This window comes from Athene cunicularia (genome assembly GCF_003259725.1).
Source record: "Athene cunicularia isolate RWA chromosome 19 unlocalized genomic scaffold, athCun1 chr19_part1, whole genome shotgun sequence".
In the NCBI taxonomy this organism is placed as follows: Eukaryota; Metazoa; Chordata; class Aves; order Strigiformes; family Strigidae; genus Athene; species Athene cunicularia.
Genome location: NW_020799124.1, coordinates 2783477 through 2794879, shown reverse-complemented (window position 1 = coordinate 2794879; position 11403 = coordinate 2783477). Strand labels below are relative to the sequence as shown.

The following is an 11403-nucleotide window of genomic DNA, read 5'->3' as shown; positions in this document are numbered from 1 at the left end:
GGGGAAAGAAGGGGAAAGAGGGGGAAAGAAGTGGGGGAAAGAATAGGGGAACAGAAAGGGGGAATAGAAAGGGGGGGAAGGGGCAGAAGGGAGAGAAAGAAGGGGAAAAGGGGGGAGAAAAGAAGGGAAAAAAGGGAGGGGGAGGAGGAGCTAAAACCAGAGCTCATTTACAACCAGTAAGCTCCTGGCCAGTACCCAAACTGGTGCTTATGGTGAGCTGCTCACACCTCTTCTCCCCTGCTCGACACGTGTAATGTGGGGGCTGCTGGAGCACAGCCCGTCCACAGCCGGGAGGCTTCGCAGAACCCTGGGACCTTTCCAGAAGCAAGTCACGGTCTCTAAAAGTCGTTAGCAGAAAATTCCCACCAGGTAAAAATTTTTTTTTTTTATTTTTTTTATTTTTTTTTCCCCCAGTTGCCTTAAAAATTTCGAGAGAAGCTTCAACCCGGAGTGTGACATAGGAGAGAATCGCTGCGCATCAAGGCAGCCCATTGCCCGGTCAGTGCGGAGGTTTTACAGGAGCAGCTCAGCAATTGCGATGTAAATTTTTGCTGAATTAATAAAAAAAAAAAAAAGCGCTCCCCCAAAGCGACTCCCGGCAGAGGGAACACCGGGACCCGCCCGGCCCGGGATCCCCCCACCCCAACCCCGGGTCCCGGCCCCGGCATGGCCGGGGGAAGGGCGCCCCCTGCAGGCTCAAGTTTAATTAAAAAAAAATATATATTTGGAGACAAATTTCCATTTCGAGATGAGGCTGGAAAGGAAATTCCATGAAAGTGCATTGAAATAAATAAATTTAAAAAACAGCAAAGTGCGATGCTGTTGAAAAAATGATTAAACAAATGGAAATATTAAAAAATGCATTAAAAAAAAATCAGGCCCATTCTGCAGCTTCTTTTATTGTTTCTATACATCCATAAAGAAACTATTTTCTGTCGAGAAAAGCTACACTTGACAAAGAGAAAAATTAAAGCTTAATAAGGACTTTTCAAACAACTGTTTTCAACTGGTGTTTACAGTGCCAGCTCTCGAGTTAAACTTTGGAAAGGAACTGCCCTCCAGTGTTTTAAGTTATTATACAGTTAATTTTCTTGGAAACTATTTTTGTCTGCTTCTCTCTAAATAGGTGGTTTCTTAAGTGAGTGTTACTTAAAGGAAACCAATCTGTTTTTCAGGAAGGGCTGATGATGTCAGTCCTTTCAACTCTGCTTTCCCATAAGAATTCCTCTAGTAAAAGGAGTTTCACTCTGGGAAATAGTGAAAAGTAACATGAAAATATTTAAAGCATCTCAGAGTGCATGTTTATCAAACTTCTGGTTTTATGCTTGGATTTTAATCACGTTGATATTGTTATAAATGAAGGAAAAGTGGGAGAAAACCCTTCTGAGTTTTAAAATTAAAAAAGATTTTATTGTGAAAAATGTGCGATACTAAAATATTTATAAAGAACTGAAGACAAGCCTGAATGCAATATATACAGAATGACATGCCTTTTCATAATTCTAAAATCTTCATTTCAGCATAGGTATTAAATCTGAAACACAGCCACTGCGTATGATGAATGGTCTGGCAAAACTACACCATCCAAAGAAATACTTCAACCCCCAAACAAAATGACAAGACAAATTCAGAAAGTATCATATTATTATTATATGGTTTTAGTAGGTGTGGATCGGTAGCTATAGGCCCAATGTGTGCTTCACTTATTATATTATTGGTTTTTTTGTTCTGATATGGAAATTCCTGCAAACGACGACAGAAAAAAAACCCTCAAAGTAGATCTAGGGAGATTTGAACTTACTTGTGGTGCAAAAAGGGATGATAACACCACACTGTAAATTTTAATTTGCAGAATAAAAACAGCGAGGGTTGTATAGACCTCTCCATCTTCCAAATAAAGCATTAAGTTTTTACAGCTAAATGCTCCTTGGTGTTCACATAGAGGTGTCCTGAAGACAACAGGGGATATGTTTGTGTAATCAAGGACGTGGTTCTGTTTTAACTATTCATCCATTAATCCACACAGTGTACCTGTGGGACAGGTAAGTACCATGAACGCCATTTTATATAAGTAAAAAGGTCACATAAGGCCACATTCTACCCTCACGTTCAGCCCCACAACCAACTGATGTCGTAATAGTCTCATTAAAAGCCCATAAAAGGATCCCAACCCAACGCTGATATTACTGACAACATGCTCTGGCAATCCAACGGAATGACAAAAATATAATTTTGCTGGATTAACCCACAAAATAGCACCAAACAAAATCTGTGTTAGCTCTAAAAGGTGCAAAAGGAAATATCTCTTTATCATCCTCTATTTAACAGTTTACTTCAGTCTGCTAAAGTGAACAAAGCCAAACTATGATTCATTTGGAAACGAAATCATCCCCACCCCCAGTGGGTAAACAGTTCCTAGGGTACTCCGAACAAAATGTAAATAGATTGCCTCGCTACTATATACACAGCAGTTTCTTTTTGAAACTAGGCGCTAAAAAACAAGTGGGAAAAATATCACAAAGACCGAACTCTGAAAATATTTACGAGAACAAAAGCTAATCACAAGCTAACATGAATCGGTTACAATTGCTAATCAAAAAAAGAAGATAACAAGCAACACTTTGCTCACAGAAATCCATCTTTCGGCTTAAGGTTGTAGCAATGCTACTGTAATGCAAAAAAAAAAAAAAAAAGTGTTAGCAGAAGGATTAACAGAATTTTTTCTAATTTAGGGTTTATTGAAACTTTTCTAGATTATGAAGGATGTAAGAGGAAAATCATGATGACACGACTTCGCACACACACACACAAAAAAAATCCTCCAGAGTTAAAACCAGTTTATCACAAACTTCTCTGAATCTGCCACTTAATCGACAATTTGTCCCAGTGTAATGGTGCTCTCCAGGACACGGTCTTTGGGTTTATTTACATTATAATCAGCTGCATTTAGAGGGATGGCTAAGGAAAGTAAGAATATAAGTATATAGTATATAGTATTTCTATATAAGTATAGAAAACTCTAAAATTCAAGTGATTCCACACGTGGGGAACACAGAGATTATTATTCTTGTTACACAGTAGAAAGCTGATAGACAATATCAGCTGAATAAAATTTACCAAGGGTCACAGAGCGAGTTAAAAGTAAAGCAAAGAATTAAACCCTGAACTGCTCTTTTCTGTTCTGAGTACTAGTCCACACTCCTGTCACCAGACCGCCTTAACTCTGGCAAACAACAATAATTTAACATTATAATATGATAAGGAGCCGTTACAATCTGAGTAAACACATCTTAGCTCACAAATTAAAATAATCACTGGTCTCTGGCTAATCCAGCTGCCACACACACACACAAATACCTCCACTGAAAGTCACTGGGAACTTCAGGGTTGGGGTTTTTTTCCCCAATTTGATGATAAATAGCTTTTTATAAAAGGCAGATAACATGGTTCAATATTTTGCCTGCCTTCAGCCAGGTAAACTGAAAGATGACCAAAATGAAAAAGCAGCAAAAATATTACTAAAACCACTAGAATATTTTACCAAATGGATTCTTTAAAACCAAACTATTTTATCTTTTTTTTCTAAGATTCTTATAAGGCAACTCTGCTAATTCCTCTATACAATCCCCACATTTCTCATGGAAAATTTTCATATGAAGGTTTGCAAGGTACCAACAGTCTTAGCACGTGTCCAGCTTCAAGCCCTTCTACACTGTGAGAAAGTGATGAGCACAATCTGCGTGACGTTCTCCAGAAATCCGTTACCTTCCCACCTAAATTCTCAGTGCCCATGTGCAGCTTTCAAATGGAGCTAACTTTGAACAGAGCTGATTTCCAAACAATAATGACTGCATGGAGATCTTGGAAAAAAAAAATTAAAATCTCATTTATTAATTATATTTCAAGACAGGCATTTGAAAACTGAAGCCTTAAAACTCCTGAGACACTGCCATAAATGCTGCTGCCTTTCTCTCTGTAACTCATCCATGCATGTCTTCCTCCTACCTAGAAAATCTGTTCACCACTGAGGATCCTAAAGCAAATGAAACCAGTTTCTTCTTTAAAAAGTGTCAAATCTATTCAAAACTTCAAATGTACCTTAGAGTACTGTAAAGGCAACAATTTACTGCAGTTTCCTTGACAGAAAACAGAATTGGTTGGATGAAAGCTACTACATGAATTGATAGTTCCCTTCCTCTCCTCTACGTGATGTCAACAGTTAAAAGGGACTGGATGGGCCGTGATAAACCTTTGCAGCCCTCCCCAGCCTGTTTCAATGCTGAGCTGCTGTAAAATGAGGAGAGACAAAGTAAAATGGTAGATACACAAATGTCTCCAAGGAGGAGGAAACTACAGATCACGTTTTGGGTGCCTTCCAGTGGCTCTAGGCAGAGGAGCAAGGCTCCAGAAGAGCTATGCAAAAAACTTTGTTTAGAAAAGTCCAAAGGAGAAAATACAGCGGCTTCTGAGACAAGCCTGGTTCCCTTAAATAATCAGCAAGTCATTAAAATGTTCCTTTGATTCAGAAATCCCACAAAGGTTCTCTCTATAGCAGCAGAGATGTTGACTATGACAGCACAGAGTTGGGCTTTCACAAGCACTTCTAATCTTACTCACAATTAGGGAAGAGGGACTGTTCTTTGCCATTTTTAATACTCTCAGACTGGAAAAGGGTGGCTGCCCGTACCAAACGGCTATTTAAACTTCCACTTCAATGGAAGCTGTGACTTACTCTTAATAGAACGGAAGGGTAAGGATGCAGCAAATCCTGAATCCAAACAAAGCAGCTCCTAGTTGAGACCTCATGAAAGAGAAGGGCAAAAAGAACGGCAGAGACCAAACTGAAGACGCTGGGAAAATGATGATGTTTGTGCCTTTTTTTAAAGGCTCTCCTTCATGATCTTTTAGTTTCTCCAAAGGCATAGGATGTACAGATCAATTCTTACAGATTTGTTTGGTTTTTTTTCCTTTGTACGTTGCCACATTGCTCACACCCACACTCGAACAAAAGTGGGCAAAAATCTATGCCATCAACTTCACACTGCCTGGTTTCCACATTTCTCCTCAAACAATATTTATTATGGATATCCAGATATGCTTCACGATCATCAAGCCAATAAGCAATGAAAATTTTAGGTATCTGTATCTGAATAGAGACCAGATTACTTACCTAGATGTGTGCTAGATGGAAACAAAACTTGAAACCTAAAGACCTCAAAACTTTCAGTTTAGAGTGGAAATTATTAACACATCTGTGATAGCACCGTTTGCTTAAGCAAGCTGCAAAACTAGAACTATCTTTTGGAAGTATATACACCTTGGCTCATTCCTGTAATATCTGCATACATTATATATTTTTGCACAATCTCTGCAGCACCTTATTTTATGAAAATCATTTTTTAGTGGCACGAGCTACAGGGGCAAGTAGGAGGAACCAAATCAATTCCTGCAATCTCCAGTAAAATCAATGTTTTCATGGTTCAGGCTGTCAGCAAATACTACTGAAAGGTGAAGCTGGAAGACTGAAGATCTTTAGGCTGACATCTCCAAAGGTTTTTAGGAACCAAATCTTTTTGAGTCAGGAAGCTACACAGGAGGTACGGAAACATCTTAAAGGACATGGGGAAAGGTTTTTTGATAATGTAAGGGGGAGGGAAAAAAGAAAATAAGGGATTTACCATGGAGCGGTGAGCCGGAGGGGCTGCTCGACAGGCCTGGAACAGGGCTACAGCGTCCTCCTTGCTTAGATGTGAGCTCTTGCTCGATCTCTTCCAAGCCTGCACTCTTCTGGAACCGGCTCATGCGATTCACCACGCGGGGTGACATGTGTGTCCGGACACAGGGCTGCCCGCCGTAAGGATTGATGGGAAAAACGTGGGACGTGCCACGCAGCGTGCTGACCACAACCCAGCGACAGTCGTGGCTGAAGGAGATATCCTGTACCTAGGAAGCAGAGGAGGGAAACAGGAATGTAGTCACCAACGTACAGACATCTAACAAAGAAAATGGGCTATCATGGCTTAAACACACACAAATCTTAACTGGAAATGGGAATAAAAACCCTTAAATTTAGGCAATAACTTGAATTTTTGCATATGTATCAATGATATTAGTATTCAGTATATAATCAGTATATAAGTATATAAAACCCAGTTCCAAATTTCATGTACTTTTCAAAATATTCTGAGATTTTTCTGTTAAACAGGCCTAAACTTATAAAAACAAACCATGCTGCAAAGTACTACAGAAAGCCACAAGAGCTCGGTGTAATTTTCAAATAGAATTTCATTCTAAAAAGAGTTGGGAAATCATTTCAATTACATGTTTTGTTATTTGCTTGTTTACTTTAATTTTGAGAGATTACCCAAAAAGAGGAAAAGGGAGGGATGAGAAGAAGAGAGGTCTCACCACTGGGCCTGATTTTGACAATTACTGGCACTCAAAACTGTATTTTAAGTCAACAGTAATACCATGCCCTACATAACAAACCAAAAATCAACGGCCAATATTTTCCAAAGCTGTTTATAATGGTCTCTAATCCTGCTACTATCAGCGTATCCTTCAGAGGAACCACCATTCATCCAGGTAGCCCTGGACCTATGCTTTTTTTTTTTTTTTTTAATTTATAATCTTGTCAAGAAGAAACTGAACAACTTTGGCCACTTCTCTACGTAAACCCACTCCTTTTTTACATCTTTATTAATCAGCTATTAAAGTCCTAGGAAAAAACCCAGTTAGATTTCTCCTTATGCACATGAGTACTTATCCACTACTTGAGAAACCCAAGTCTTATTTTAGCTTAAAATGGTCAGTCTGGAAGCATATATAAAAATACAGTTAAATATTTTCTACTACGGTTACTCCTTGCAGAGATTTCAGATACGAAGTCCAGAAGGATTTAATTCTCTTTTAAGTGTGCTTTACACAACGCTTTGATGGAAAGCAAATTCTTGTTCCTGAAGGAATGCTTTAAAAGAGAGATTAAAGTTTGTTTCCAACCCCATACTGGCAGACGACTCAAGAAAACAAGTAGTCTAGGTTAAAATGATTTATCATAGGAAAAAAAAAAAAAAAAACCACCCTAAAACAATTCTTCCAAAAATGTTTTTAAAGGTAAAAGCTGACTAAAAAGAACCACGTATGCAAGTGGGATTTAACATGGCAAACAAATACACAGACGAAGGATTAGTTTTCATTATATTATTAAACAGCATAAACTAAATAAAATTCTTTAAGATTTCACTGAAGCCAGTTTTACAATACACTAGGTACTCAAATTGGAGTAAACACTGATAAAATCTTAACAAATATTCCAGAAATGCACTCCAGCTACTCCAGACAAAAGCAGCAAGTATTCATCAAAGTGCAAGTTTCCAACTGAGCCCTGAAGCCTCTGAGATAAAAAAAGGATTTAAGTCTTGTGACTTGTGACAAGATATTTGGCTGACAGACTGTCAGGACACAAAATGCTTCATCAACGTTACATAGATAAACTAAAAAACAGCGCGAGACACCTGCTCTTTTCAATTATGGTGACATACCCAAATGATCTGCTAATGATATAGCTAAACAATCTCCCCAAAATCTGACAGGTTTAGCACTTTCAGTGATTCTGGTATTACTGACATGAAGTCCCAGGACTTAGAGCTCCTAGTTTGCCTACAAAGTGTTTCACCTTAATAGATTGCTCAAAAAAAAAGGATTAGAGACCCCACAGGGATTAACAAGAGCCAAAAAAAGAAACCCCAAAGCCGTGGAGTCAGAGAAACACGATGGCACCAGGAGTATTTAAATACTTGCTGTTTAAAGAGGCAATTTCTACGGGTCAAAATCAAACCTAAGAACCGCATACAACTTGCCATTCTCAGTTACAGCAGAAAGATCACCAATATAATAAAATCATTAAGGCTGTTGGAATCTCATTCCAACCCTATCAAAGGCCATGTTTTCTCATTCCTAATATCCCAAAGAATGCCCACGTTTGCCATTAGATGTGACCCCTCTGAACACATCACTCTTTTCCAAATATTTGGTATTCAGTTTAGATCCAGCTTTAAATTCCCTTTCTGATCAATAAAACCATCTATCTGTCCCAGTCTCAAAAAATCAGCTTTTCTCTTCCTTCCTCTTTGATGTTCACTCATTCTCTACCTCCAACACAAGTTTTTTCTGTCTTGCTCTGTAGTTCCACGCTCCTTGCAGCGGTGTTCTCCCCTGAAACTACAGCTAGCTGGAAGGGACCTGACAGATCTCCCTGCGACCTGACACCTTGGAGCTGTATTTACAGGACGGAGTCAGGCTGCCTGCGCCTCTTCAGTCTCTTCCCTCCTGCACAACTGATTTTGCAGCCAAACTTTAAATCACTAGTTTCACTCACATCTACCACATACCCTCTCTTATTTGGTTGAGCCTTTTTAGAGGACATTTCTGGGAGATGATTGAGAAAAAAAAAAAAAATTATTTCATTGTACTGCATAGCAGAAATGTGTATACTTCTATATTAATATTTAGTCTTCAGTACGCATCCTTAGGATTACGTTGCTTTAAAAACACATACAACAGCCCTGGCATATGACAACGCAAGCCAAGAAACTGGGAAGCAATCATTACAGGATGTTTTCTCTCAGCGTAAACATTACACAGAAAAAAAAGTATTCCTGATCTTCAGGAAGAAAGTTTGGAACAACGTAATCCAAAACACTCTCTTTAAAGTAAAAGATCCCAACCACTCGCTGCAGTCGGAGAGTGGGTATCACGGTCATCACTACTTAAAATACGGCTGAAACCACAGAGGCAGAGAACAAACAGGTTTTTAAGACTCAGTAATAACAAAAGTGTTGACAGATGAGTGTGAAATGAAGTAAGATTTATAGGAATAAAACTATGAAACCTTCCTCGGCAGCGACAAAAAGCGTTTGGGAAGCTACTGTTATTCATGCAGTAATTCTGCCTATCTCCTACCAGCCTCAAAAATGGCCTCGTTGGTCTTTCAGAGACAAATGATCGGTAACGGTACTACAGACTGCTCAAGGAGGTAACTCAGAGAATAATTTCAATTTCACATGAGGGCATGAATTAAATACCTTCATATCTACAGAGCACAAACCCATCTGTGCAACGCAAAGGAGTCTGTAACTCTCTAGCAGACTCGGAGGAAACCAGGCTGGAAGGAGAATGCTCATCACGGGAGTCTCAAAAATTACTTCAAAAATTCAGCTGTGCGTGTCCATGAAAAAAATATATAAATTATCACATCAGACCTGCTGTTCTCCACCACGCTGTTACTGTACATTACACAGAGTTCTTGACTGCTTATAGTATAAACAAACTGCACAGTGGCCCATTAGTGGTTTTCAAGTTTATGCTAAGCGTTGCAATTTATTGCTGTCCTTTAGGTTAATGTACTATTATTTCACATATTTATAATATATTTCTGGATTTGTTGTTTAATTATGATGTAATGTTTAGATACCAAAGATCAATCAAGACCCCATAGTGTTTACAGATATATGTTAATAAACTACAAAGTACACTAGATCTCTCACGATGCAAAGTTTATTCCATAGTTCAAGGTCAACGTCAGATTTAATACTCGTGTCTGTATTTCAAAATTTTACCTATCCTCTTCTGTTTGGGCCAGTAAAGGGAATTACAGACCTGAGATTTTGTTTAACTTGGGAACCTTTAAGGTATTTTAAATTGCAATATTAAATACTTCTGTGGGAATACCAGTGCTTTCTCCTAGCTCTACTACCATTTCTCCTCCTAATTTGTGAGCTGTTTGGTTCCTTCGAGCTACATTTCTCGCATATCCAAAAGTCTTGGTGAAATCCCTGAATACTTCCAGGTGCTCATTAGAAACACCAAAGCCTTTTCTGGCCCAAAGGAATGCACATGATACAACCACAGAATGTCATAAGGATAACAGCGTGCACCCCCTGCATCCGCCCATGTCTGAACCAGGTGTTCTGTGACTCCTGTCTACAGCAGGTCTGCAGAAAGTCCGTCCATGCCTTACAGACTCCTCAGCTTGCTCCGCGAATCCTAATCCGTACCTGGCAAACCCCAAAGGGGTTCAGGCTGCCCAGACAACGCTCCACCTCTTATATTATCGTCCGCTACTGACTCTTCTCCGTATTAATATGATAACCTGAACAAAAAAATTCAGTACCCTCACAAAACGATCACTACTCTTGTCAGAATCATGGACAATGTGACTGTTTTCCTATCAGAGACAACTAAACGATGTTTCAGACATGCTGGGAGGCTTTACCATGACTTGGAAAAGAAATCATCCAGTACTTCTATGGAAAGGAAGTAACAGTCTGAGAAAGGTTTTCTTAACAGGTGCTGTGAAATAAACCTTTCCATACGTTTGTATTATACAGCAAGTCCTGCACCACGCACCTTACTTCAGCTTTGTCATTTCTCTCACTGTCACCATTTGTTTCTCACAACACTTTCGATCAAAGCATCCCCTCCTATCCTCTGTAACTTTTCCAGTCTTACGCTGTCTTCTGTTGTCTTTCAATTACTCTTCTATGCTTCTTTTTAATTCCCACTATCCTATTTCTCCGTGTCTCAAACACTGTGATGTAAAAACCTCCAGAAAACCAAATGAAAATTTCGCTGCCATTTTTCAGAGTCTGACCTGAGCGAGACAGTTGGGTAATTTAATATACGGTGTCCTACGAGGCCATGTCATGTGTCAACAGCTCTACTGAAGATCAGCTTTCAAGATTGTGTGCATCCAAAAAATCTTTTCAGATATTCTAAAAATCTGGAGGGAATCATCTGAACCGAAGGCTTTCAGCTGACATACCTTCACTTATTTTATATAATGGAAATCTATAAAAAGGTTTTGCTATCATTGTTTCCTTATTCCTACAGCTTCTCCAAATGTAAACACGCTGTTAATGACAACATATTCACAAAATAAATTGCAAAAAAAAATCATTCAATCCACAACCGAAAGAAAACAAAAGAAGGAGTAAGGGCAGCACACAGAAAATTATTTGAACAGCAGTTGATTAAAATGGGCTAGGCAGAGGTATAGCTGATTACACAAGCAACCCCACGGGACAGGGAGTGACCTTGTTTACCACTACTCCTGGGAATGACTGACAGCCCATACCCAGCCTCTATATTTCAGGCCTTCTGAAAGTTAATATTGTACTAACTTGCTGCACAATGCTTAAATGGACACTATCACTTATTTTCTTAGAAAGAAGGAGTTTTACTGGGCTATCACAATACCTCCCCAGGCAAATCCACTCCCAACGCGTGAGCTTAATGCAGTAATTAGAAAACAAAGCTCACAATACTGAATTTCATAGTGATTACAAGAAACAACTACTGAACTGCATTTTGATCTTCCTAAGGCGCTTCCCCCCCCCCCCCCCC

General features: G+C 39.1%; 1 protein-coding gene across 8 annotated transcripts in view; it reads right to left on the bottom strand.

The window, feature by feature from the left end:
- Nucleotides 1–11403, bottom strand: part of BCAS3 (BCAS3, microtubule associated cell migration factor) — a 371871-nt gene that overhangs the window by 247189 nt on the left and 113279 nt on the right. For all 8 annotated transcript variants that reach the window (XR_003399716.1, XM_026861420.1, XM_026861421.1 and 5 more), the window contains exon 14: nucleotides 5679–5943. Coding sequence is in view for 7 of the 8 variants with exons in the window: in XM_026861420.1 (XP_026717221.1) it covers nucleotides 5679–5943 (265 nt within the window). In the remaining variant the exon portion in view is untranslated. The remainder of the gene's footprint in view (nucleotides 1–5678; nucleotides 5944–11403) is intronic.